Source organism: Manis pentadactyla, chromosome 2 (assembly GCF_030020395.1).
Source record: "Manis pentadactyla isolate mManPen7 chromosome 2, mManPen7.hap1, whole genome shotgun sequence".
NCBI classification, from domain to species: domain Eukaryota; kingdom Metazoa; phylum Chordata; class Mammalia; order Pholidota; family Manidae; genus Manis; species Manis pentadactyla.
In genome coordinates, this window is record NC_080020.1 from 200,934,343 (window position 1) to 200,960,386 (window position 26,044).

The 26,044-nt window shown below is 40.6% G+C and overlaps 1 protein-coding gene and 1 pseudogene across 9 annotated transcripts in view; one reads left to right on the top strand and one right to left on the bottom strand.

Moving 5' to 3' along the window:
* THADA (THADA armadillo repeat containing) overlaps positions 1-26,044 on the top strand; it is a 362,728-nt gene that overhangs the window by 252,329 nt on the left and 84,355 nt on the right. For 7 of the 9 annotated variants that reach the window (XR_005032689.2, XM_036925595.2, XM_036925596.2 and 4 more), the window contains one exon: positions 16,540-16,634. Coding sequence is in view for 8 of the 9 variants with exons in the window: in XM_036925595.2 (XP_036781490.2) it covers positions 16,540-16,634 (95 nt within the window). In the remaining variant the exon portion in view is untranslated. Of the gene's footprint in view, positions 1-7,666; positions 7,999-16,539; positions 16,635-18,161; positions 25,181-26,044 lie in introns of those variants that run through there. The other 2 variants (XM_036925600.2, XM_036925602.2) reach the window with 2 other exon arrangements.
* LOC130682598 (small integral membrane protein 29-like) lies at positions 13,712-14,629 on the bottom strand (annotated as a pseudogene).

Consider the following 26,044-nt stretch of genomic DNA (forward strand, 5'->3'; position numbering starts at 1 on the left):
ACCCAGGTGTCCGTTGATGGATGAATGGGTAAGCCAGTGTGGTATATATGGACAATAGAATATGATTCAGCCTTAAAAAGGAAGGAAACTAACACATGCTGCAACATGGATCAACCTTGATGACATTATGCCAAGTGAAATAAGCCAGTCACAAAAAGGACAAATACTATGATTCCGTTTATATGAGGAACCTGGAGTCGTCAAACCCTTGGAGGCAGAAGGTAGAATGGTGGTTGCCATGGCTTTTGGGAGGAGGGAATGAGTAGTTAGTGTTTAATGGATTTTAGTTTTACACGATGAAAAGAGTTCTGGGGATTGGTTATGGAACAGTGTGAAGTTTGACACTGCTGAACTTATACTTAAAATTATCAAAATGGTAAATTTTATATTATGTATACTTTATCACAATTTTGAAATAAATTTAATGACAAAATTGAAAAAAAAAAACTCTCTGTACCCTCTTATTCCTCTGAGGCTATCATTGTCCTGACTTTTTATGATAATTATTTCTTTGCTTTTCTTCCTAGTTTTAACCACTAGTGCACCTTTAAAAATAAAATACCTTTTGATGATTTGAATTAAGGATAAAATCTTTAATAACATCATTTGTTTATGGTAGCATACTTTTGTTACCTGAATAATCAGTCATTAAGTTTACCTAACCGTTTTTCCTTTGCTGGCCATTCAGTTTGTTTCTCACTTTTGAATGTCATAACATTCTAGTGAAAGTTTTTGTGCATGACTGGGGTGTATGTGTGTGTGTGTGTGTGTGTGAGGTGGGTTGTTGGCTTAGGTTTGATATCCAGAAGTAGAATAAATTGATCAAGAGGATATGAAAAATTTTAAGGGTATTGGTATATGCGGCCAGATTGATTTCCAGAAGAGATACGTAGGTCATCTTCCCACCAACAGTGCATGGGAAACCTCCACCAAAATTTTAACTAAGGTTTTAGAAATTAAGGAAAGTTTTGCTTTATGGGTGCCTTCTGTATTAGAAGATTTGTAAATATTATTTCATTAGATATTCTCAAATCTCCCTTCATATAAGAAAACCTATTTTTCTACAGTGAAAGCAATTGAAGAGATAAACCCCATGTATAAGACACCCAGTTTAGTTAGCATTTCATCTTGGCATGAGTCAACAGATAAGTCAAAAGAGTATAGATGTATTTTTCAACTTGTACTTCCTACATTTCGACACAGAAGCTGCCATACTTTAGGGTTTTATTGTAGCAGCTTTATAAAGTCTTCCCCCTGAGCTGTCCACAGGGTCCTGTTCAGGCCTGAGTCTACTGTGTACTCTCAGCCAGATCAAACTGATAATGCATTGGGATCAAATTGGCCATAGGTGGGTTTTGTTTGACTTGAGCAGGGTTTAAATATATATGTTTATATCTTTAATATACATACATACATACATACATACATACATATTTTAAGTTAGTTGCCAGCAATTCAAAGTCAGGAAATTTCACAGTAAATCAGGATTTCCAGCTTCTTTTGAAAGACAAGATCTGGCAACAGCAGGCCCAACATCTCACGTGGCTGCAGTGGGCCAGAGCTAATGTTGGCCATCTTCTCTTAATAGAGCATGCTCTCTGGACTTCACCACTATCTCCTCCCAGCCACTTCTCCAATTAAGTTACCTGCCAAGCTCCCACAGAATAAGGAGGTTGTAACTCTTGGTATTGGCATTTATTAAGAAGCAGATTGGCTGTTAGTGAGTTTTCAGTCTAGGCAGTAGTTCCTAATGAGTATGGCTGCATGCTAGAATCTTCTGGAAAGGTTTAAAAGGTCCCACCTCTAGAATTTCTGATTTTCTTTTTGGCTTATGGTATGGCTCAAGTACTGGTAGTTTTAAAACTCTCCAGGAGATTCTAAAATGCAATCAGATTGAGAACTACTGAATTCTCATTTCTACCATCTCCTTGGAAGGAGGGTAAAGGATGACCATTGAGTAAAGTAGCAGTCATGCTAGAGGCACTTGTATTTTTCTTCTGAGACCAAAGATTCGTTCTAGAAAAATGTAATTACTGTCCCTGTACCCTGCTATCCAGGAGATAAAACCATTAAAACTTTATTTCCACAGATGTGTGCTGGTGTGAGGAGCCACCCCATTGTGTACTTCCATATATGAGTGAATTTCTGAGGTTGGTTACTTAAAGGCTATCTTAGCAAGATGTTTTAAGTTAGGTCAGTTGCCCTTAAAGGTGCCACTTAAAACTGATACTTTGGGGTGGTCAGTTGTCCTTGAAACTCATGGCACAATTTCAGTTTTTGATGTAGAAAATATAGACAACACCTGTATCACTTCATTCAACAAGTATTTATTGAGCTCTGCTGTTTGCCAGGCTATATCGAATGCTGCAACTATTTATTAAAACCACTACTCAGTGTACAAAGGGCAACAAGACAGTCTTGTCAAATAGAATCATAGACTTAGAATTTTAGAACTGGAAAGAATCCTGAAGTTTATTGTAGTCCACTACCATCCCCACGCATATGGGAAAGTACAGCCCGGCATAGGGTTTTAAGAACCTATCTAACAACACTTAACATTTGTTGAAGACTTAGCTACCTGTTCCTCGTCAGGCTCTGTCTATTGGACCACATTGCCTCCATCTGTTCAGACTGTGTTTTTACCTCAAGGCTTTGAATGGCAGAAACTTAAGCATTATCTTGAACAGTGCTTCTCAGACTTTAATGTGCATGTGAATCACCTGGGGATCGCCTTAAAATAAAGACTCTCTTTCAGTAGGTCTGGGGTGGAGCCTGTGATCCTGCATTTCTGGCAAGCTCCCAGGCAGTTCTGATGCTGCTAGTTCTAGGACACAGTACGTATTTTGAGGACCAAGAGCCAGAGAACCAGCTACTGTGGTCATCCAGGCCCCTGCCCTTTGAAATACTCCCACCTCACACCCTCATACTCAAGGGCTTATGACTGGAGCTTGGAGCCACAGGGGAGCACTGAGGCTACTGAAAGGGTCAGCCCAGAATTCTCACCTTCCGCCTGAGCTGACCTGACTGAGGGGCTGCATGGCCCCAGTGCTCTCTACGGGGAGTCCTCACTGCCTTGTCTGGGCAGCCATCCCAGTGACCTCAGTGCCTGGGGCAGGACCAGTGCTTTGTTGGCCTGCAGTGAATATTTATCATTTTGAAAAAACAACAGTCTGATATTCTGGTGAGAAAAACAGGCTCTCAGGAATACAAGAACAGTTCCCAAGGTTACTAGGAAAGCAACCTTGGGAAATAAAATTTTAAGTGAAACAGTGCTGTTGGGGGAAGAGATGATAGAGGGAGCTAATATTTTTTGAAGACCTCCTCTTTTTGCTAGACCTAATGACTTGTTACCCAAGTTAATTCTTATTTGCAAAATTAATAGGTATATGATCCATCCACTTCCCTATACAGCTTCCTGTCAGTGCTCCCAGCACCCCCTGTTCAGTCCTCCATGTGCTTCTTCATATATTGCATGTGTACTTCCAGTCACTTCTGCATCTCCTTCCCTGTCCACCCCCTTATCCATACTCTCATCTTTTCTCCCCATTTTCTCTCTTTCTTACTGGTCTCCACTAAGCTGGGTGGTATGCTTCTTGAAGGCCTGTGCATTTAATGTGTAAGGAAAATATGCTTGTAGAGACAAAGCTAGGGCTTGCTTTTGTGTAGCGATCCCAGTTTGGCCCCAGGGGGTCTGTGGCCAGCTGCAAAAGTTTTGGTTTAGGATTCTGTTTTACTTTACAGCTGAAGACAGCATTTATTTTCTAACCACCAGATTTATTCACACAAAAGATTACACTTCCCAGGCAGAAAAACTGAGGTTTAGGTCTTATTCCGTCTTCCCGCTGTCCCTTAGCCCATCCCAAATCCCTCATGCCTCCTGGACTGGGTCTCCTTCCCGTGGAAGAGATCCTTCTTTCGCAACTACTTGAAATAAAGAGGCCTCAGCCCTTTGCCCCAGCTGCAGGTTGCTGTCTCTGCCATGCCATTGAAATGAATCCAGGCAAAAAAGATTGTTAAAATATTCCAGTGATCATGTGACATTTAAAGGCTGTCATTTGTGGTCCTTGCCAAAACTTTAAGGGAAGCAAGTCTTAACAGGGATGATGAGTTACACAGCAAGTTTCCAGGCATTGCTGGCCATTGTGTTTTGCTTTTGGTTGTTTCTTCTGCACTGTTTCTTTTTCTCAAAGCAAAAGTTTTCCCAGTACTTCCTTCTTCCCTCCCTTTTCAAATGCTTTTCTTTCAACTTCCAGATTTTATTGGGGAGGAAGATTCTCATTAGGACCCTCTTTAATCTATTTGAAGTCTGCTTGAGCCTCACACATATTTGAATGATGAGAGAAATGAATTTGGTGTATTTACACCCAAACTTGTTGACATTTTTTCCCTTCCCTTTCAGACTTCTCAGGAATGTTTAAGGTCATGATATCTCAGGATGAGATCCTGTTTGTATTTTTTAAAAACAGAGAGAAAAAGTAAGATAGCACATTGCAACCCAAACCAGTGGACAAGGTGAAAAACATTGTCTTACTCCTTTTAAAAATATATGTCAAGTCTGGAAGGAATAAGCTGTTTGAGAAGAAGTAAAGCTGGAGAATATTTGAAGTGTATCTCGTTGAGAGGCTGAGTGTATGGAAACAAGTTAGATAAAAGCAGTCAGAAATGATCAGTACATTAAAATGAGCTTTTGAGCAAGTTGCACAAGATCAAAGCTTCTTCATATTGCATTGAGAAATGCAAGTAATTCTTTTATGCAACCGTACGTCAAAATTCAACCCCCACCTGCTAATGCTTTCTACCTTTTAGATATAGAAATATGCAAACCAAACCTGGAGATGATAGCTGATTTGATAAAGGACTCAGAAATACCTGTCTTGCTCTACTTGTGGCAGAACCTAAAACCTTATTGTGGTATTGCTGTTGGAAGGCCTGGGTGATGCTGTCATTGCCCAGCCTGGCAGTGAGTGAAGGCTTTAAGGAATACAACACATTTTCATAATGCTGTGTAGAACTCTAGTATAGTGGGCTATTTTTTTTTTAAATACGCAATATGTTCTATCTTTTGGATAGTCAACACTTTGCTTACCCTCATTGAGCCATTCCCAGTGAATTCAAGCCAATTCAGATTCACAAACAGTACAAGCAATGTGCAAGGCATAGTGGGTAATATAGATAATGATATTGTTCCTGTTTCAGAAACCAAGTGAATAAGGAGGGTTTGGATTTAATTAACTGTTAAACAAGTAAGAATTTGGTAAAGGCTAGAATGAGGTGAAAGTGTATTACAGGAACTAGCTTGTAGAGGTCAGGATGTCAAAGAAGTCTTCCAGGAGGAGGGAGAAGTCTTTAAAGGTTAGGTGAGATTGAACTGTTAGATAAGGTTTATATTCTTCCATTGGAAATGAGGTTATAATGGTATAGAGCCTATGTTACTAAGTAACTGTGCATGTCTCATTGCCCAAGAACAAAGGAAAGAAACTTAGTATGTTGCTCAGCATTGTGGGAACCATTTTAGGCATATATAATGGAGTCTTTATTGTCAGAGTTTAGTTATGGTTCAATCTAGTTGAAAGGAGAATTTATCCATGTGAAACAACCAACAGCGACATTCATAGAGGAGTTCTAATTCTGTAGTACATATAGTAGAAAAGAACAGAATTTGGACTGGGATGGTCAGGGAAAGCTTTCTAGGGGAGTTACGTATTTGAGATGGATCTGAGAGCATGGGTGTGATTCGGAAACACCGAAAGTGTTGGGAAGACAACATGTCAAGATGGTGGACAATGTGCAATGGCGAACTATAAGAACACATGTGATACACTGTGGGCCAGTGAAAGGGTAGAGCTGAAGAAAACTTGGTGTGTTTTGGAAAGCAGTACAAGATTTGATAAGAGACCGTTTGTGGCAGGCCTTAAATGTCAGCCGAAGGAATTTGAATTTGATCCAAGAGTTGAGAGCAAGTCAGCTCAGGCTCACATTGGTAAATAGGCTGCTATCTCCATACACATGAGATACACTGAGGGGTGTATTAAATCTTCCTAGCCTCTTCCAGTGATGAACAGTTTCCAGTTCTTCCTGGTGGTTAACAGAAGCTCCCTAGTGGCAGTGCACGAGCTCTATGTCCGTCACCTGGAAGCTCCTCTTGCCTGCCTGGGCAGCTACGAGTGGGAATAGAGATGCCGCTTGTGTGCATTTTAGACCACATGGCTGTTGTCTTCTCAACATTGCTAAGAGGACCATAGAAACAGAATTTATAGCAGGAAAGAGAACTTAGAGGTCATCTAATCCCATGGAATCCTTTCTTCAAACAGAAGCTTAAGTGGAAGCTCAAGATGTTGAAGATAGTAGAGATGGCAAATATGGTACAAGCTGGGTTGGGGACCTGGAGGCCCCCGACATGGCCTCTCACCCATCAGGCACCACCAAAAGGGACTAAGAGGAGCACCCTGACCCACTATTTCAAAACAGAGACCTAATCCAAACCAGTATTTGTAGATAAGAAAGTAGACACAAGGGAGCAGGTGATTACTTCCTACTTGACAGATGTGGCTGGCTCTGAAGATGACCAGGGATGTAAATAGCAAATTTATTTTTTGCCTCTTGACCCACTTCTTCCTTCTGCTGCAGCCTGATCAGCCTCACAGAAAATACTGCAAACCCATGCCCTTGGGCTGCCTAAAGCCCTATCTCAGGAACTGCCGTCGTCGGGCAGGGCTCCATGCTCTAGACCTTCTTGCCATCAAATCTTAGCTATTCTAGGTCTCCCTTTCCTCAGAAATCTAATCTCAGCTGGCCAACTGCCACTTGATCTGACCAATGACTCATGCTAACATGTTACTAAGCTCTAATATGTAAATAAGTTTTTTTCTTGGATCATACAACTGTTTTTCAGTAGTGATCTTTTGGAGATAGTACCTTTAATCAAAGTCAGTAACTTCAAGGACAGGCTTTCAAGCAATGTTCAGCCCCAACAGGAGCGCCTCTTTAGGTCTCACTTGGCCTCCTGTTTCTGAGCCCTCATACTGGGCTGGCTCAGCCCTGGTGCATTTGTCCTGTATGGTCAGGCCCAGGTTGCCTCCGAGAGAGCTTTTGGGGCACATGGGCTGGTATTTCATGAATGGACTGAGGGAGCAGCTTAGAGAGAAATGCTCCAAAGCCTCACCATCCTTTGACCCCTTCAGTTGCCACTGAAGCCCAGGCTTCCCAGCTGAATTGGAGGGGCCTGCAGGCCTCTGGAAAGAACACCTTCCCACACAACTTCAGGAGCAAGGGGCCCTCACCAGCCCAAAGGCCCTGTGTGCCTGGATGACAATAGGAATAGGAAAGGCCGCTTCAGGAGGCACTTGGTGAATGGAAAAGCTGCTCTCCTATGTATGTACCTTGCTGAAGTTGAAGAGAAGCCAAATACACCTGAGGTTAGCAGTCTGGGTTCTGGTCCCTGCTTTGCTACTAACCAATGACATGTGGCCCACAACGTCTTTGGGCCTCATTTTTTATCTGTAAAATGATAGTGTGAATAGATGAGGGCAGGGAAGGACTTGGAGATGATGGGTGTGAAAGTATAAAAGAGCTATGCAAATGTAGGAGATATCTATTGTTTGATAATTAAGTCTTTATCAACATAATCAGCCATGTTGAAAATAGGCCTCTGTGTTGGCCCTCACAGAAACAGCTGTTCTTGGAGCCTTGCTCTTCTGCGGACTGGCCACCAGCACACGCCGCTAGAGCATGGAGCTGCAAAGCAAGGTGCTCTGATGTTTGGCACAGAATCTCACTTTTCATCTGATTGTATCTAGGACACATCGACTCAGTTTGTCTGGAAACCTTGATTCTATTCTTGGTTTTTGCCCTGATCTGGAGTAGGTCACTTAAGCTATATGAGCTACTTTGTTGGTTTGTAAAAATGGGAGTAATAATGCCTATTTTTCTTCCTTCCTAAGAGTTTTATAAAGATAAAATAGGAATGTTTTTTGAAAATAAAACTTGTAATAAAGTGCAGTTGCTATTATTATCATTATTACTGTTATGGCCAGAGCGAATTTCCAAGTGTGTGCTTTGCCAAGTTCACATTAGCACAGTTCTGTTGGCTGTGCTGTTGGAAATTCTCACCTTTCGATCTACATACAGACTTCTCATGCAGCTTCTAGCATTCACCACACTTACTTATTCTTTTTTATAATCCTGGGGAGAAAGTAAGGTTTGAAAAGAAAGGGGACTTCTGTTAGCATTTTATATAATAACTGAAGCTATATATCCTCCCAGCCACAAACTGTACAATAAAAGTTTTCTTAGATACTATTTTTCCCCCATAATTCTAAGCATATAACTTATTAAGTTATTAACCAGCAATTTCTCTGGCAGCATATTAAACTTTACTTTTAAACAAGTCACAGAGTGGGGCAACATGCATCACTCATAAAAGGAATAAAAAACATACACCCTCTAAAACAGTTTCCCCAGGCTTTGAATAAATCCCAAACCCCACACAGGGTCTCTTTTTCCTCATTCTCTGCACATAACTTAAGTATTAGTACATTAATAAGAAAAAGATGCCTAATAGAAAGACAGAAAAATATGAGGTCCTCTGGGGGTATAGGACTCTCCCTGGGGGTCCTCTGAAAAAGCAGGTGAGCCTTAGTGGAGGGAAAAGGCAAAGCCTTGGCACTGAGGGTGCGGGCTTCCTCTGGGGCAGTGGCATTCCCAGGGAAGCAGGAGAGGCTGTGGCTTCTGCCCTGACCGAAGAGGTGCCCCCGTGCCGTCTGCAGGCTGCCTGGGGCTTGCCTGGTGCCTGCACAGCACTCTGGTAAAGTGGCTAAGGCCCTCTGTTTTCACATCCCCCAGAAACAAAAGCTGCTTTTCCCAGGGGAGCCCCCTGTGCTCTTTAGTGCATGGCTGGGACATTTGGTCCCTTTTCAGGACAGACTCACAGCTCATGGCCTCTTGCTTTGAATGCATTATAACTCAGTAAGAATTCTCTGTAAATTGGTCAACCACCAGAGCAGGGCAGGAAGATGGCTTCACTTTACAAGGAAAATCCAAGTAGGAGGGTGTCAGGGCAGCTTGTACGTGTGGGTGTGAGTATAAACACTAGCAAAGCTTTAGACCAAGAAAGGCTTGGATGGCAGTGGGAGCATACCATAAAAATGCACCTCTGCCATCACATCCCCCTCGGGGAGGGCAAGGTAAACGAGCAGGCCTGGGTACCAGCCAGGCCCTTGCATGCTGCTGCCAACTGGCCCCGAGCGCAGATCTCAATTCTGGATGTTACAGTGGGGGAAAATAACTTGTTTAAAAATACATATTCTGCAATTCATGACCGTTTGGCATCTTGATTTAAACAAATCCCCTATTGTTTCTCCAGGAAGGCCATATGATGGTTGCCTGGCTGGGGCCTGTGGTAAAAATGGAAATCAGAAGGGAAAGAGAGGTTCTTTTTATTTAATTTACACTTCCACATGAACAGGACTTCATGTGGCCTGCATCAAAGAAGTACCTCCTGGTTTCTAACTACAGCAGCTCTTCCTTTTACAGCCAAATGTAAGGAGAGGCAGCTCTGGTCCGGGGACAGCTAGCATGGTAGAGCCCGTGAACTGCCTAGGACTACAAAGATGGCCTCTCTGGAAGACCAAAGGAAAGTCACTAAAATAACCTGTCAAATCAGCCATTCAGATTGTTCTGGGAAGCTGCTTTCCAATGGTTAGACAGGGAAGGTTTCCTGGAGGACAGGCTTTGAAATGAGTTTTAAATAAAGGACATGGTGTGGTTTGACATGGGTCAAGTGAGGATCATGGCAGGACGTGGGAGCATATTCTATAGACTATTTTCCCCTCTCTGTCTGCTACTGCTTGCTCTCTCTCTCTATTCTCTTCTCCCCTGCCCCGACTTCTCCGCTGCCTTCTCTTCCCTTACTCCCTACCCTCTCTCTTTTTCTGGCATTCTTCTTTCCAGCCTATTTTGGGCCTGGTGGTAGACCCAGTATATTTCTTCATTAACTCCACTGCTGACTCAGTGGAGCCTCTGTGGCTGTTTAAGGTCACCCCTAAGTCTCCCATTGGGGGCATGTTACCAGCCTTCTGTCATTTCTTGCTGACTGTCTCCTCCCAGGTCCCCTTTTGCACTTCTTCTCTCTGAACTTGTCACGTGCCCTAGTCTTTGAACACGCCGCTTCCTCTGTGGAGGTCACTCTGTCCATGGTCTGTGGTCTGCATTCTGCAGCTCTGCCCCGTGACTGCCAGGCACACCCAGGCAGACCAGTACCTCCCACTTCCACAATCCTTCATTTTCACTCTGTGAGCCCCTCTTTGGGGGCACCCACCATTCTCTAGTATGACTGGCTGTGTGTTTCTCCCACACATTAGTGGCTTTCAAGTTATTTTGACAGCCACCCAGAGCAAGAAATACATTTCACCAGTGTGTTTCACACACACCTGTGAAAGCTTACATAGTTTGAAATTTTAATAATGTCTATAGAAGATAGGAAACAGTCTACAAAAATGCAACAGAGGGAATTTACTTAAGATTTCACATATTTCATTTCAGGAATGTTTGCTTTTAACGTATCCACCATCATTTTGGATACCACACATAACCCTGATGATACCATTTAGTATAATTTAGGGAGGGTTAGTACCTGGAAAAGAAAAAGGAGTTAGAACAAGTCAGTCAATATTTATACATAAAATTACTGTATTGCATAAATTATTCACATCTTATGTCAGAGATAATTTATTACAGATTCATTCTGGGCAAGGACCTTATAGAAACAAGTGAAGGAAACAACACTTACCTTTACTACTTTGTTCCACTCTGATTATATAGTCCTCCTTCCTTTCTCCTTTCCCCTCCTTCCCTTCCTTCCTCCCTCCTTCCCTGCTTACTTCCCTCCCTCCCTTACTTTCTTTCTGTTATGCTGGTCACCACCCACTAGTTGATTTCATAACCAATAAAATGGGTCATCACCTACAGTTTGAAAAAAACACTATTCAGGACTCTAAGTTCCTTGAGGGCACTGACTGTGTCACTGAATCATTTCATCTTCATATTTCCAATCCCTGGCACTATCCCTGGCTCTCAGTATCCTCCTAGTTAATGTTTTCTGAATGAATAGGCCTCAGTTAAAAAATCTCTGCAGCTACTGTGATTCCGGAAGGGACAGGAAAAGTGAATAATTTATCACAGATTTCCCAAGAGCTCCTGCTGTCCTCTAGACACTGGAGCCATTGTGGACGTGTCTGGGAAGCCCTACTCTCTCTGCCTCCTGTCTCCCCCAACCTTCCAGGAGAGAGGGCAGGAGGTTTAATGAAGTTCAGAGATTTCCCAAGCAGAAACATATTAATCAGGTTCTTGGGCAGATATTTGTCAAGGGACAAATGATAAAAAGAGTGGAAGAAAGCAACTTAACAAGCCCTTCGTTTAATTTTATATGTGTAAACTTAGTCCTCATGGTACCTAATTCTTGCTACTCCTTGTAAAGCCACTAATATGCTGTTTTTCAACCCATCTGTTAGACCCTGACCACTTCTGATTTTTTTCAAACACTAAATCTTCATTATACCATGCCCCATGCCAGGATTTTTCCATTTGGAGGTAGAAAAAAATCCCCAAGCCCACCAAAACCCTGTGGCTTGGTTTCCTGTCCAGCTGGCTTGCTCCTCCCCAGGATTTTATTCCCATCATCAAAGTGGCTTGACAGACTGAGAACAAACCTCTGGCTCACCCTGAACTCACAGTGTACCATTTCCAAGTCAGAACAAACACCAAGTAATAGAGGAAAAAGAAAGAGAAAAAAAATATTTTCCTGACTTAGAAGCCAGTTCGGAGTGAAGCCCAACTCTGACTCCAGACGGGGATGTTATGTGGCTGTGGCTGTCCTCAAGGGTGGAGCCATGAACAGTGGGCTCCAGGCCAGACATTTCTCTCTGAGTCAGTCTCGAAGGAAAAGCCATAGATGGACTCCTTTGTGGCCCCAGATCCTCTCTGTTTCCTGGAATCAGAAGCTGCAGCATTTGAGGGAGCCTTCCATTAGCTTGTTGACTACATCAGACTTGGCCCAGAGCCTCATATTTATGGGAACAGTCAGAGAGGTCCCTGAAGTGTTCTAGGAGGCCAGCAAGGTTGCTAGCCCATGCTAGGTAAGAGAAAATACAGAACACTTCAGCCTGGCAAGGCTCTAAGGACTGCCAACCTTTCCTCTATTCATTTAGAAATTTAAAAAAATATATTAACTTATGGAAACTAGGCTCCCCATCAAACTTGAAAGTCAAACCAGTTTCCCAAAAACTTCCCTTTATAGTTCTATATGGTTCCACTGACAGAAAAACATTCAGGGTGCGTGCTATGCCTCTATGAGGCCATGTGGGAGCAGACAGTGCATTGTCACACCAAGAAGTACCAGTTTGCACCATGCATCCCATCTCCTGAAAGCCTGGCTTGCCTCGTTCTTGTTCCTACCTGCTCAGCACGTTCTCTAATCTTCCCAAGCTGGTCTCCCCAGGTCCCCGGATGAGCCAGACTAATTCCTTCCCACATCTAGTGCTCCCTCTCAAAATACCCTTCTTTGTCAACTTTGTCTACCTAAATTTTCTTTCACAGCCCAGTTGGAATTACCTCTTTATAAACCTTTTCCATTTCTCCAGTCCACCTGAATATGTTCTTCCTCCTAACTCCTTGCATCCTGTCCCAAAGTTTGTCGTTATTTTTGTCTCCATAACTATAGACAAAATTCTGTGAGATGAGAAATGTTCTCAAATGTGTCTCCTCCCAGAACCTAGCTGGATGCTCAGGAGGCACTTCATTTGCTATCTGCAGGCCATTTACTCAACCCTGTGGTGGATATCTGATGATTTGTTAACCCCCTGCATTGGTTTTTTTTGCTTTCTGTCTTGAGTAGTCCTTTCCTTGTTGGTGGGGGTTGGGGAGTCCTACCTGCTAAACAACAGAAGGGCTAGAATTACAAATAATATTAAAAACATTTTCATAAACTGTGGGCTTTTCATAGTGGGTAAAAGAGTAAGGACAGGAAGTTATGATTGAGAGACCTGGGGAAAACTGGTTGGAGACAAAAGATAGGAGAAGGATTGGGAGGAAAAAATCCAAACAGGTAAAAAATTTGAACAACTACAACAAAAAAATGGAACTGTGAATCACTAGAAGAAAACATAGGAAAAATCCTAGAGAAGGGTTAGACTTTGTAACTAGGAGAGAGAAATAAAAATATTAATATATTTGACAGCATAAAACTAAACATTTTTAAATTGCAAAAAAAAAAGGAGTTAAAAGAAAAATGTAAACTGCAAAAATATACATGAAACACATGAGACAAAGAGCAGATTTCCTTAATATACAAAGAGCTCCTACAAATCAATAAGGAAAAGACTAACAATGTAATGGACAGGGGATTTGAATACAGTTCACAGAAAAGGAAATTCAGTTATCTTTTTTGAAAAACATGTGAAGTGATGGTCAACCTCATATATGTAAAATAATTACAGTTTAAAACAATGAAATATTTTTCACTTGTTAATCTTGGCAAGGGTTAAGAGGTTTAGTAATACACTGTGCTGGCCAGGTTATGAGGAAACTGGAATTCTTTTTTAACCACAAAACATTTTATTTACAAGATGTGTGTGTGTGTGTGTACACTAAATGCTATATATACATCGGGCCCTGTCACCATGGAAACAACTCTAAATAGGAGAAAGGTGGTGCCTGCAGAAAGGGCAAAGCTCTATCTCCCAGCCACCCTTCCACCCCAGAAGGAAAAACCCATTAGCATCTGGGAGTGGGTAGGCTCAGCCCACAGAGGATGAAGGCCTAGTGGGGAGGTGATGCTGGGGGCTTGCTGCTATGTAGGGACTTAGAAAATGGGAGCTTCTGGGGGTGGATGGGAGGAAGAAAGGAAACCCAGTTTCCAGCAGGGGGAAGCTGGATGAGTGCAAGAAGGAGGGGGAAAGAGCAGGCCACAGGGCCCTGGACATCCCAGGACCCCGTGGCTCTGAAGATGAGGGCAAGGGGTCAGATCATGTCTTGGCATCCAGCAAAGGCATCCGCTTGTGCTGGTAGCTATTCTGCCAGCCATGTGCCACCCTAGGGCCTTCTTCATCAGGGAATAGCTCTGCTCAGCCTCATGTAGCTCCTCAGCATGGTTGCAGCTGTACATGGGAAGCAAGTGATGGTGAAGCCAGTCAACCTGCTTTTTCTTCTGGGCACACATTACCACAGCCACCACCTCCCTAACTAGGGTGATAAGGAAGAAAAGCCCCAACACATAGCCCACTGTGGAGTCACTGTTGGCCTGGGGGCATTGGCACTGTGGTGTCACTCATGACATGGGCAGCCAGAGGGTTGGGTAGTCAGCAAGGGCAGCAGTGCCTGGGGAGGTGCCTCCAATGGGCTCCCTTCTGCCTCTGCGGCCTGAACAGGAACACCCTGCATTGGCTCCTAGGCCCTGAAAGAGCCAACAAGTGCCAGGAGTTGGAATTCTTACACACTCCAGGTGAGAGTGTAAATTGGTAGTCTGTAGAGTGTCTTATCAAAATCAGTCAAAAATTTAAGTGTACAAATATCTTGATCCAGTAATTTAACTTCTAGGAATTTCTCTTCTGAGTGTGCATTCATATGCACAAAACTGAGGAACATATAAAAATAATTATATATGTATTTATATACATGTTATATATATTTGATATGTATTAAATATATAAATAAATATAATTTCAGCATTGTTTTCAGCAACTTTGCTGAACAACCTAAACAATATAAATTACACTAAATTGTTATACTAAACAATCTAAATTATTTCAATAAGGATTTGGTGCATCCATGAAATGGAGCAGTTTACAACCCAATTTAAAAATGAGGCAATTTCTATGTTTTTAAAAAAATGATATCCAAAATATATTAGTGAAAGAAAGTAATGCTCAGGACTTAGTATATAGTAACTCACTATTTATGTAAAGACAAACAAGTGGGTAGCTATAGATAGATGCTTGTAAATGAATAGAATGTGTCTGGGAGGATATACTAAAAATCATTAGTGGTTGCTCAGGCAAACAGAATATGGGTAGAGGTGGGAGGCTTGGAAAAGGAACTTAGTTTTAACTGCCTACCCTTTTGTACTTTTTGAATTATTTTTATGTCGTGCATGGTGTTACCTATTTTGTAAAATGTTTTAAAGAAATAGGTGCAGGTATGAAATTAGACCAAACATGAGGTATACGTATAAACAAATATACATATAAACAAAGAGTTATCACAGGGTAGGAGTCAGTGAGCAAGCAGATACTGTAGGTGAAGCAAGTCAATGGGACAGAAATGAGGTGGGTCAGCAACAGAGAGACCTTGAAACAAGAGTTTTGTTTTAAATCAAGAGTATCTGATTTGCTTTGCATGCTACAGCATATGCCAGCCCTAGAATATGGGCGGTTCAGGAAAGAGTGAGAATAAACTTTAGGGAAATAGTAAAACTGTTCATTTATAGGTAATGAGAAGAATGGATTTGGGGATTAAGTAAGTGGAAATCCACTAGTCAGAATACTTAAGACACTCCTTGCTCTTATGTTGGAGGCAGAGAAGGCAAGGAATGAACACTTAGGGAGCATCTAGCCCTGCCAGGCACCGAGGTGGCATTCTAGTTTGCTCTGCCACATCAGATACTTACAGTGACTCACAGTGAGGTGATTAAGGTTCCCACTGGAGAGGTCAGGAATCTGATTCAGGTCACACAGATAATAAGTAGATGGCAAAGCCAGTATTCAAACCTGCATCTGTCCCTGCCATTTTTACAGCTTGTGCTGAATTATTAACACACCAGGGAGGTTTGGGCCCTGTTCATGGTCGGTACAAACTCAGGCTCAAGAGCTAGGGACCTTCAGTGCTGTTCTCAAACGAAAGTCTACATTCTTCCTTTTTTATCTAGACCCCTAACCCTGAGCCCACTTACTTTTTCCAGTGTTGGTTCAAAGAGTAAAATGAACTGCCCCATTTATTGAAAGAAGAAAAAATTCCATTTACTGGGAGAGGAATGTCTGTGCCGGTCTGTGTTACTGCTTCCGTGTTTGGTTTTCAGCTGGTTATTTTAAGCCCATAGATGTGGTTTGTCACGTGGGAATACAATTTTCCTCTAAAATGCTGCATCAGTGATACTCATAACTGATTATCTTTCCCCTAAATTTGTCCACTTAAAAGGAAAATGAAAGAATATAGTCCCCTCACCCCCATCTCCTTGTTTTCAAATCACTGGGATAGCATATTGATTTTTTTTGTTTTTGTTTTCAGTTTATTTTACTTAGAGCCATAGCATAGAATTTTATCTGCTTTGTAGACACATAGACTCTGCCTCTGCCGTAGGCTCTGGCATTTCACTTTCTCACTTGCCTTGCTGGTATGTTCTTGTCATTGGTGACTCTCTCGTTTTTGGCATTTGCTGTAACTCCCTAAGCCTCATAATGTGCCTGGTAGAAATTTCCATTTTCTCCTTTCTGTGATCCAGGCCTCAGAGAAAGAAAATGCCAATTGATATTCTGTTCTTTACCTTTCTAGGCAAAATCCATGTTTGGTGACCAGAGCTGTGTATATTGATGTTCTCTTCCTGTTGACTCGCTGCCTTGACAAAGCTGCAAAAGGCAGCCAGCCAGGTATGACTCATAGTTATATCATATTTTGGAATGATTACAGGTCTTTGAAATGTAGGTGGGGCTTTGAGTGGCTCTACCACACACTCCCCTAGCTTCTACTTTTATAAGTCTAACCACACGATCAACATTAAACAGAGTGCCATATTGTTCCCTCATAGAAGCTTCTCAAGGAAACTTGTCCTGTTTAGTTGGAAGTTTGCTATTTATTTTCTATTTGGTCATTCAGGGAAGGCTGTGGACTCTATTCAGATAACCTCTGTGTTTCTAAGACCTTGGCTCTTTCCTGTTTCATTTATTTTCTTTGAACAATCATCAATAACTGAGAGTTCATTCTGTTCCATTCTGTGTAGATAACTGAGCGGGACCCATCTGATGCTGGAGCCTGTTTTGACTGTCTGAAATCCATCCCTTCCTACCTTAGGCTCTGACTTTATATGCATTCCTTTATACGTGTCCATATATATTTCCCGGTATGGGCTCCAGGTCCACATACAAGTATTCTATTTTAATCACGATTCACAAAGTGGTTTTCTTAAAAGGGAGAAGGGCAACTCCAAATAAAAAAATTTTTTGATGTGTTTACATAAGAGGCCGCAGGAAGTGCTGTACATGAGTTCCAGGCCACATACTGAAACTGATTTTCATCAACACAAACTGGAATGCAGGGTAATGAGCCTGCAACTGGTTAAAATCAGCCCCTTCTAATTGATTAGGCCTGTCTAAAGGAGGCTACAATTACAAAGTCAGATTCTGAGTACATGCAGGCCAGGCTTTTCCTCTGTTACATTTAGTCTGTCAATGATTTGTTGTCTTCAGTAAATATATTCAGGCTGTCAGAGTCCAGCTTTATCCATATGGAACCCTGTTCCCAAATTCGAACCAATTTAAAATGCTTTGAGGGGGAGGTGTGAAACCGCCTCACCCAGGTCGATGTGTATTAGCCCACAAAGCCCCTGTGGCCATGAGGAGGTACTGAGAATATGCTTACACTTTCCTCCACTCCATATCCCTGCACAGAGGTAGCAGTTGTATCCGCTTAGTAGAATAGGATCGTATAGTTTTATAGCTATAAAGCAGCCCTGGTTTATACCTCTTGTCCCAGCATAATTATTAATAGTGTCCCCTTTTACTTTTGAAAGTATCTGGGTTTACACAATAAATTATAGGTCACCCCATAAGGGACTTCAGGGCTGTGTCCACTTTATTTTAAGCTTAAGCTAATGGGGGTCCAGAGATTATAAATCAGATGTTACCAGGAAGCTGTTTTGGGTTTCCACCACTTTATTTCAGTTCCAAATGCTGCCTAGCTACATAGTGCTTCTCTGCTTAGCCTGTAAAGGGCCTTGGCCGTGAAGGAGTTCCTCACTACTTGGAAGTCCACTCTTTGGGATCCTGTTGGAGTTGTGTGCTTGACTATAATCATCAGTTCATTTGAACTGCGTATTTTTTTGGCATATTAGTACCACTATTCCTTTTCTGGAAAGGTTAGCCCTTGAATGTTATAAAATATCCTTCTCTCTTCTCCAGCTGCCTGTCCTTTACTGATGAGTTGGGTTCCTCTATGAAGGTGACTTTGGACTTTTTGAATCATCTTTTCTTCCAAACTCTTACATTATTTAGAGTTTATACCCTAATTAAATGTGATTATAGTTGTCAGGTATTACTCAACAGTACTTCACTTGCATTGATGAATTATTCCTCTTAAAGTCATTACTTTGCCAAGTAAGATATAAAGGAGATGGGCACTTTTATTCCTCTTTTAATATGATGGTTACAGCTCTAAGTGTTTTATCTTGCACTGTCTAGTATGGCAGTCCGTAGCCACATGTCGCTCTTGAGCACTTGAGAAGTAGCTAATCCAAGCTGAGATGTTCTGTAAGAACAAAATACACAAATTTCAAAGACTTAGTATGAAAAGAAAAATGTAAAATTTCTCATTAAGTTTTACAATGACATGTTGAATGATAATATTTTTATATATTTGATTAAATAAAATGTATTATTGAAATTAATTTCACCTGTTTCTTTTTACTTTTAAAAATGTAGCTGCCAGAAAATAAAAAATTGCATATATGGCTCATATTATGTTCCTATTGGGGAGGTACTGATTTTGCGCAGTCCTTGAGAATTGCCCTCATGAATCAAATGATATAATATGTGTGTATGTATCTATGTCTACCTATATGAAGGTATGTATTTGTATAATACATCCACACAAACAGTGGTAACAATCTTTTCCTCTAGATTTTCAGAACTAACCAAATGTCAAATAAAATGGCAATTAAGTTAGATAGCACTGTTAAGGATAAAAATAAACTGTGAGCTTTAAAGGAATGAAATATATTCAGATGTGTTTCATAAATTGTTTCCAAAGGCAGTTTGAGCAATAGCTAAGTATATCACCAAACAAGGTGATAACTTATTTGGATGTGTAGATTTCAATATGTGTGGGTTCCAATATTTCCAAATAATCTCGTGACATTATAGTTTTACCTTGGAAGTATCTTGAAAGAATGTACCATGTCTTAGATTCTTTGTCCCCCAGCTAAGCACATAGCAGGCCCTCATTAAATGGTTTTGTCATTAACTGACTGAAATACAGAGTTTTCCTCAGTTTTTATAATAGTAATAGTTGTCATCTGGATAAAAGTATTATTTAAACTCATGCATCAATCAGATGTAAATTCATTTTCTGAGAATTCAAATCAGGTGTTTATGTCATGTGTATATGATTATAAATACATATCTATATCTACCTCCATTATTAGGTCAGAAAGCTGAGTAGGAGCTGTACCACGTAGGCCTTGAAGCCAGATCCGAGGGCTTGAATCTTAGGTCTGCTGTTTACTACCTTTGTGGCCTTAAGCTAGTCATTTAACCTCCTGTGAGACACTTTTTCTCTACTGTAAATGGGGATAATAATAGGATCTACATCTAAAAGTGGTTATCACCTGATAACGTGGAAAGTCCCATGTGAAGAATGTGTTTTACACTGCATAGAATAAGTGCTCAATAAATACTGAATACCATTAATATATATTTTTTAATTTTACCCAAGTTTAGTAATAATCCTTGATTATTCAGAATGGGCATAAGCTTTTCAACTCTGGACAGTCCTCAGGTTTCAAAGTAGCCTTGCTACTGATTCAACCAGAACTATTTCACCTTCTCAGGAAAACACAGGGTCAGTCTTTTTCCAGAGGCCTTGTATTCCAACACCATAGTTGAGAAGCTCCATTAATATTATTATTAAATCATTATCATTATCATTAGCTGGAAGCATCTGATCTAGTCTCCTATAGCCTGGCAAATTATACTCTACCCCTCACACTCACAATTCTCCTCATATTCTTAAACATCTTTAGAAAGGAAAAAATGCCTGTTTTCCTAGGAAAACAATGAAGTGTAGCATGCATACCTGGCATAGAATGTCAGTAATCCACTTTGGAATTCACTTGACTGGAGATGCTTCTGCCCTTCTGACAGATCCAGAGAAGGGTACTTTTTTGTCATTGTTTATTTATTTTTTCATTCATCAGACATGGCATGCTAGCATCAGATGTGTTGAGTACCTACATTTAGAGATACACATGCATAATGTCCTGGCTGATAAGTAGGTGCAGTAAGGAATTACAGATACTATAAAGGAAGCATGTATGGGATACATTTGAGGCACTGAAGAGTAAAAGGCTATGTCTGCTTGTGAGGGCAGTAAGTATTTCTTATAGGAGGAGATGGTTGAGCAGAGTTTTGAGGGTGAGTAGAGATTCACCAGATGGGTAATGTGGAAAGGTGCACTGTAGTCAGAACCAAAGTCACAGAGGCACAAGTCAGCACAGCCTTCAAAAGCCAGGATGGTGTGACTGGAGTGTTGGGTTCAAGGCCAGTCAGTTGTGACTAGAAGTGAGGCTGGGAAGGCAGGGACTCAATCAGGGAAGGCCTCATAGGCCAAAGTCTAAGGTGCTTGGACTTGACCCTGCAGACAAGGAAATGACTGGAGGATAGAAGACAGAGAATGGAGTCACATGGGTTTTAAGATAAGGTGACATTTCTTTCTGTGCCCACATCCTCATAGGATTATTAAGACCCTTATGAAGCTAAGTCCCTATTGTCACTGAAAAATAGAAAATTCATTCCTAGAGTGTCAAAGAGATTTGTCCAGGCATTGTGATAATCAGTACTGGAGGTTTAGGGGTGGGGTAGGAGTGGAGGACCAGACTGAAGTTGAAGGCTGCATAATGCTAAAAATGGTTGTATTAGACTGGTACCATTGTAGGGGGGTTTCTCCCTCTTATTTTCCATTTTACACAACATAACTCTGTTTTATTCATATGTTTGTATGTACATGACTTTCAACAATAAATGTATCAAATTCGTTATTTCAAAAGAAAGGGAGTAAATATCAAAATTTCAGGAAAACTTTTTTGAATGGAGAAGGATCCACCCATCTCCTTTCAAATACTTTTTATTCAGTAAGTGAAATTGGAAGGCCCTTCCTACCTCTAAAATGTCTCAGAACCACATTGAAGGATGGGGGGCATAAACAATGAGAACAGCAAAAGGGAAACGCAGAGAAGATGATTAGGAAAGCTTAAGGTAATGATGTGTTTTGTGTAATTCAGACTTTTATCTTAGTACTTCCCAATCATTTGAGGTTTCCTCAGCCATTAACTAGGTTTTAAAAATTCCAAATCTGGGGGTTTTGTTTTGAGTTTTAAAGTGATTTAAACCCACAAGGACTCTCTGTCCCCTGTATTCTTTTTCTCCTTCTGAATCCAGCTGTCATCATTAGTATATATCAGTTTCCTGCTGGAAAGAAAATTATAGTCTCCAGTTGGAACTGGGAGGATGAGGAAGAAAAAACCCAACTACCACAAGGACGCAGAGACTGGCGTACAGGCCTGGGCAGGGACGTGCAAGCAGAGAGCTTTCCTTCTCTTTTTAAACCATCTTCACTTATTTGCTCTTGGACTGGAAATTTTCCATTGAAATATGTATTTACTGAAATGCTATCTGAGGCTTAACTAAATATTTACCCCCTTTATTCTGAGAGATGGACTTTCTATTTCTCTCTTATGCCCACACCCCTTAAATTTGTGTTTTTCACAGCTATTGAGTTGAACATTTTCTTTTACCAAATATTTAAACAAATATCTTACCTATTTGCACTTCATGACTTTCAGTTTAAGATCTCTTGGTGGGCTTTTTCCTTTTCTAGCCTCATTTTACCAATTTTATGCAACCTGGTTTCTTCCTTTTATAATTATATGTGTGTATAATATACTGAAGTACTAATCTTCAAGAGGGTTAGTTAATCCCAAAGAAATGACATCATAACAATTTCATAGAAATGTTCACGGTGAAGGAGGATTTATCTGTGCTACTCTACGTCACATAAGGATCTCAGAAGAATAGTTCTCTACCTCTGAAGTGTATATAGGATGCCCAACATACTCTCATTTTTCAGGAAACATTTTCAATATCTTCCTTGTACGGGTCGTAATAATTATGACCAACATTTATTGAGCACTTAACTCTATACCAAGCATTTTGTGTGTATTAATGAAGGAGGTACTGGTGGGTGGCCCTTCATTTCAGACATGAGGAAACTGAGGCACAGAGAGATTTGCCCATTGTCATATGGGTCATAAGATAGCAAAGCCTGAGCTCTCCAGCCACCTATACCATGGCCCCACAGCACAGTCAAGACCAGCTCAGGAAAACCACCAGTATCTCAGGGAGGGCTGCCCTAGAACCCACTTTGCTGATTCAGCTTCCCAGGCTTCTGCTCCTCCTGTAGAACCCCCAGGCCTCAGAGAAGGATCTCCTTTATGGCAACTTCCAGATCACAAGCTATGGGGATTTTCTTGCCTGCATTTCTGTCTTCCATCCAGAGGGGGTGTGGCAGAACAAGAGAGCATACCCGGGACTGGAGCAGTTGCTAGAAAGAGAAGTCTTGACCGTTCCTCAGCAGCCACCTGCCATTTTTCCCTTTGAAAGTGGACCTATAGCCCCTGTACCAAACATTTCCCAGGGCCAGGCTGCTGGTGGCTGCGCTTTGTGGTTTCTTTGTTCGTTGGGATTTATAGTTGAGAGCTCATCATTCTGCCAAGTGCAATAAACATTTTGTTTTACTGGAATGCAACTTTTATTATTGTTATTATTTTTCTTCTAAATGCCTTCAAAGTGAACAGCTTGTGAGTGTGAAGTCAGAATTCCTAATAGTCTAAACGCCAAGTCACTGTGCTTTGAAGACCAATGTAAGATTAGAAGGCAGGCTCTCATTTATTACTGCTGGTATTTATTTGATGGAAGTTAGGTAATGTAAGCTCTCCCAAAGGCCAGCTTAGATGTTGATGATGGTTAAATGGTAAAATCTGTGAGAAGTATTCAACAATGCCTTATGTTTGTACTGCCTAGAACATTAATAGTATATGTATGACATGAATACATATAAGGTCAATGATTTTTATGACATAGTAACTTCCTTTACCTAAGTTGTGGGAAATACAGCCAAACAATTACATAGAATAAAAACACTGGTAACTTACAAACACCTGCTTTGATTATTGGGTCTAATTAGGTTAAATTTAACCAATTCCACCTGAACAAATTGAAAACAATTCTTATCTGTTCCTCGGTCATGCACTTTGATCAGTGTTGGATGCAGATGTGTTGAATGTGACACACTTGGTGCTATTCTCTTAGCCTGGGAGATAAAAGGGAAGTGAGAAGGTATCTTTAGAGTCTTCTGGGGACTTTGCATTTCTGAGCCCACAGCTATGAAATTTGAAGGAAAAAAATCACAGGCTTTGTTGTCAATAAATTTGTTGATTTTGTCCAAAACACTGAGACTGTCTCCTGAACTGATGTTTTGGCCAAGGCATCTTTGCCAAGGAACAGCTCCTGAAATAAGCAGATGCCTCCTAGCTGCCTTTTGAAAGTCAGAATACAGGATGTGTCCTTAGACTGCTGTGTTCGTATGGCAGTTCCCCTCATGAATTCCAAGCCTGGTGCCAAGTACATAGCCCCACAATTCTTAGAATTTTAGAATTTAGATACTGTTTAATCAGTAGGTGGAGTGGAAACTATCAATTCAGTGACTTGCTCAAGGTCACATAGCTGGTTAGGGAAATAGTCAAGCTTTACTGGTTCTTGATCCACTGCCCATTTCCATGACCAAAATTAAGTAAGGGCCTCATAACAGTGTGAGAGTTGGGCTCTCAGCCCCAGGAGGAAGATACTGTCCAAATGAGCAGTGTTTGAACATCTGTGATTTCAGTTTTGCTATGGGTTCCCATCCTGCCCCACTCCAGCTCCCCTCATCACAGATAATCTGAAACTAGTTGCCCATGTCAATTAAATTAGCTATAAGCAAGTTGGTTTTGAAAGCTTATTCTAGACACTTCATATAAATGGAATTATACAATATATGCCCTTTTGTGTCTGGACTCTTTCACTCAACATAATGTTTTTAAGGTTCATCCATGTTATAGCATGAATCAGCACTCCATGCTTTTTGTAGCTGAATAATATTCCATTGTATAGAAACCACATTTGTTTATCAGTTCATCAGTTGATAGCCATTTGAGCTGTTGCCACTTTCTTGGCTATTAAGAATAATGCTGCTATGAAGATTCATGGACAAATTTTTGTGGGGACATATGTTTTCAGTTCTCTTGGGTTTTTACCTAGTACAGTTGCTAGGCTGTATGCCAGCTCTAAATTTAACTTTTTGAGGAATTGCCAAACTGTTTCCAAGGAGACTGCACCATTTTATATTCCCACTAGCAATGTAGGAGGTTTCCAGCTTCTCCACAGTCTCAGCAACACTTATTATTGTCCTTTTTCTTCTTTTATTCACACCTTGTGGATGTGAAGTGGTAATTGTTTGTGCTCTTGAATTGCATTTTCCTAATGGCTAATCATGTTGAGTATCTTTTCCAGTGATAATTGGCCATTTGTATATCTTCTTTAGAGAAATGTCTGTTCAGATACTTTGCCCATTTTTAAATTGGGTTATTTGTCTTTTTAGTCTTGAGTTGTAAGAGTTCTTTATATTTTCTAGATATTAATCTCTTATCAGATATATGATTTGCAATTATTTTCTCCCATTCTTTAGGTACTCTCCTCACTTTCTTGGTAATGCCCTTTGATGTACAAAAGTTTTGATGAAGTCCAATTTATCTATTTTTTTCTTTGGTTGCTTGTGCTTTTGATGTCATATCTAAGAAACCATTGCCTAATCCAAGGTCACAAAGATTTATACCCATGTTTTCTTCTTAAGATTTAGGTTTCTGATCCATTTTGAGTTCATTTTTGTATTTGGTGTGAAGTACAGGACTAACATCATCCTTTTGCATGTGGCTATCCATTTGTTCAGCAGTACGTGTTGAAGACTTATTCTTTCCACATTGAACTTGGCATCCTGATCAAAAAAACCAATTGACCATAAATATATGGATTTATTTCTGGACTGACAGTTGTACTCCAATGATCTATTTGTCTGTCTTCAGGCCAGGACTACACTGTCCTGATTGTCATCACATTGTGGTAACTTGAATTGTGAGTCCTTCAAGATTGTTCTTTTCAACATTGTTTCAGCTGAATCTCTTCACATTATCATACAAAGCTTAGGTTCAGCTTGTCAATTTCTGTAAGAAAAGAAGAAAAATCAGTTAGGACTTCAGTAAATACTACATTAAATCTGTAGGTCAATTTTAGGAGTATTGCCATTTTAACAATATTATGTTTTCAGATATTCAGATCAGAACACAGGGTGTCCTTCCATGTATTTAGATCTTCTCTTTCTTTCAATGATACTTTGTAGATTTTAGCATATATATCATGAATGTCTTTGTTAAATAAGCTATTCCTCTTTTATTCTTATTGATGTTGTAAATGGAATCATTTTTTTAATTTCAATTTTTGATTGTTCATTGCTACTTACAGAACTGCAATGATATTTGTATATTAATCTTTTATTCTACAACCAAACTGAACCCATTTATTAGCTAAATGGGTTGTTTTTGTGGACTCCTGGAATTTTCATCTTTTCAATTCAGCAAGACCTTGAGCTCTGGTTCCCCCTTTCTATGCTAGGCATGGAAATTGCCTCTAGGTAGTAGTCTGACATACTTGTAAGGCTTACTTTGTTTCCTTTTTTTCAGGGGTCAGCAGTTCTGCACTGTCCATGTCTAATGTTTAAAAACAATAATTTCATACATTTTGTCCAGTATTCTAGTTGTTGATGGCAGAAGGGCAATTCCTGTAGCAGTTACACTTTCTTGGGCTGAAGCAAACATTTGCACTTCCATCACTTGGTTTTGAAACATCCTGGTTCCTCAACTACAAAAAAAGTGATAGTACCCTCAGAAAATTGGGGTAAGGGTCATAGAAAAAATCTTGAA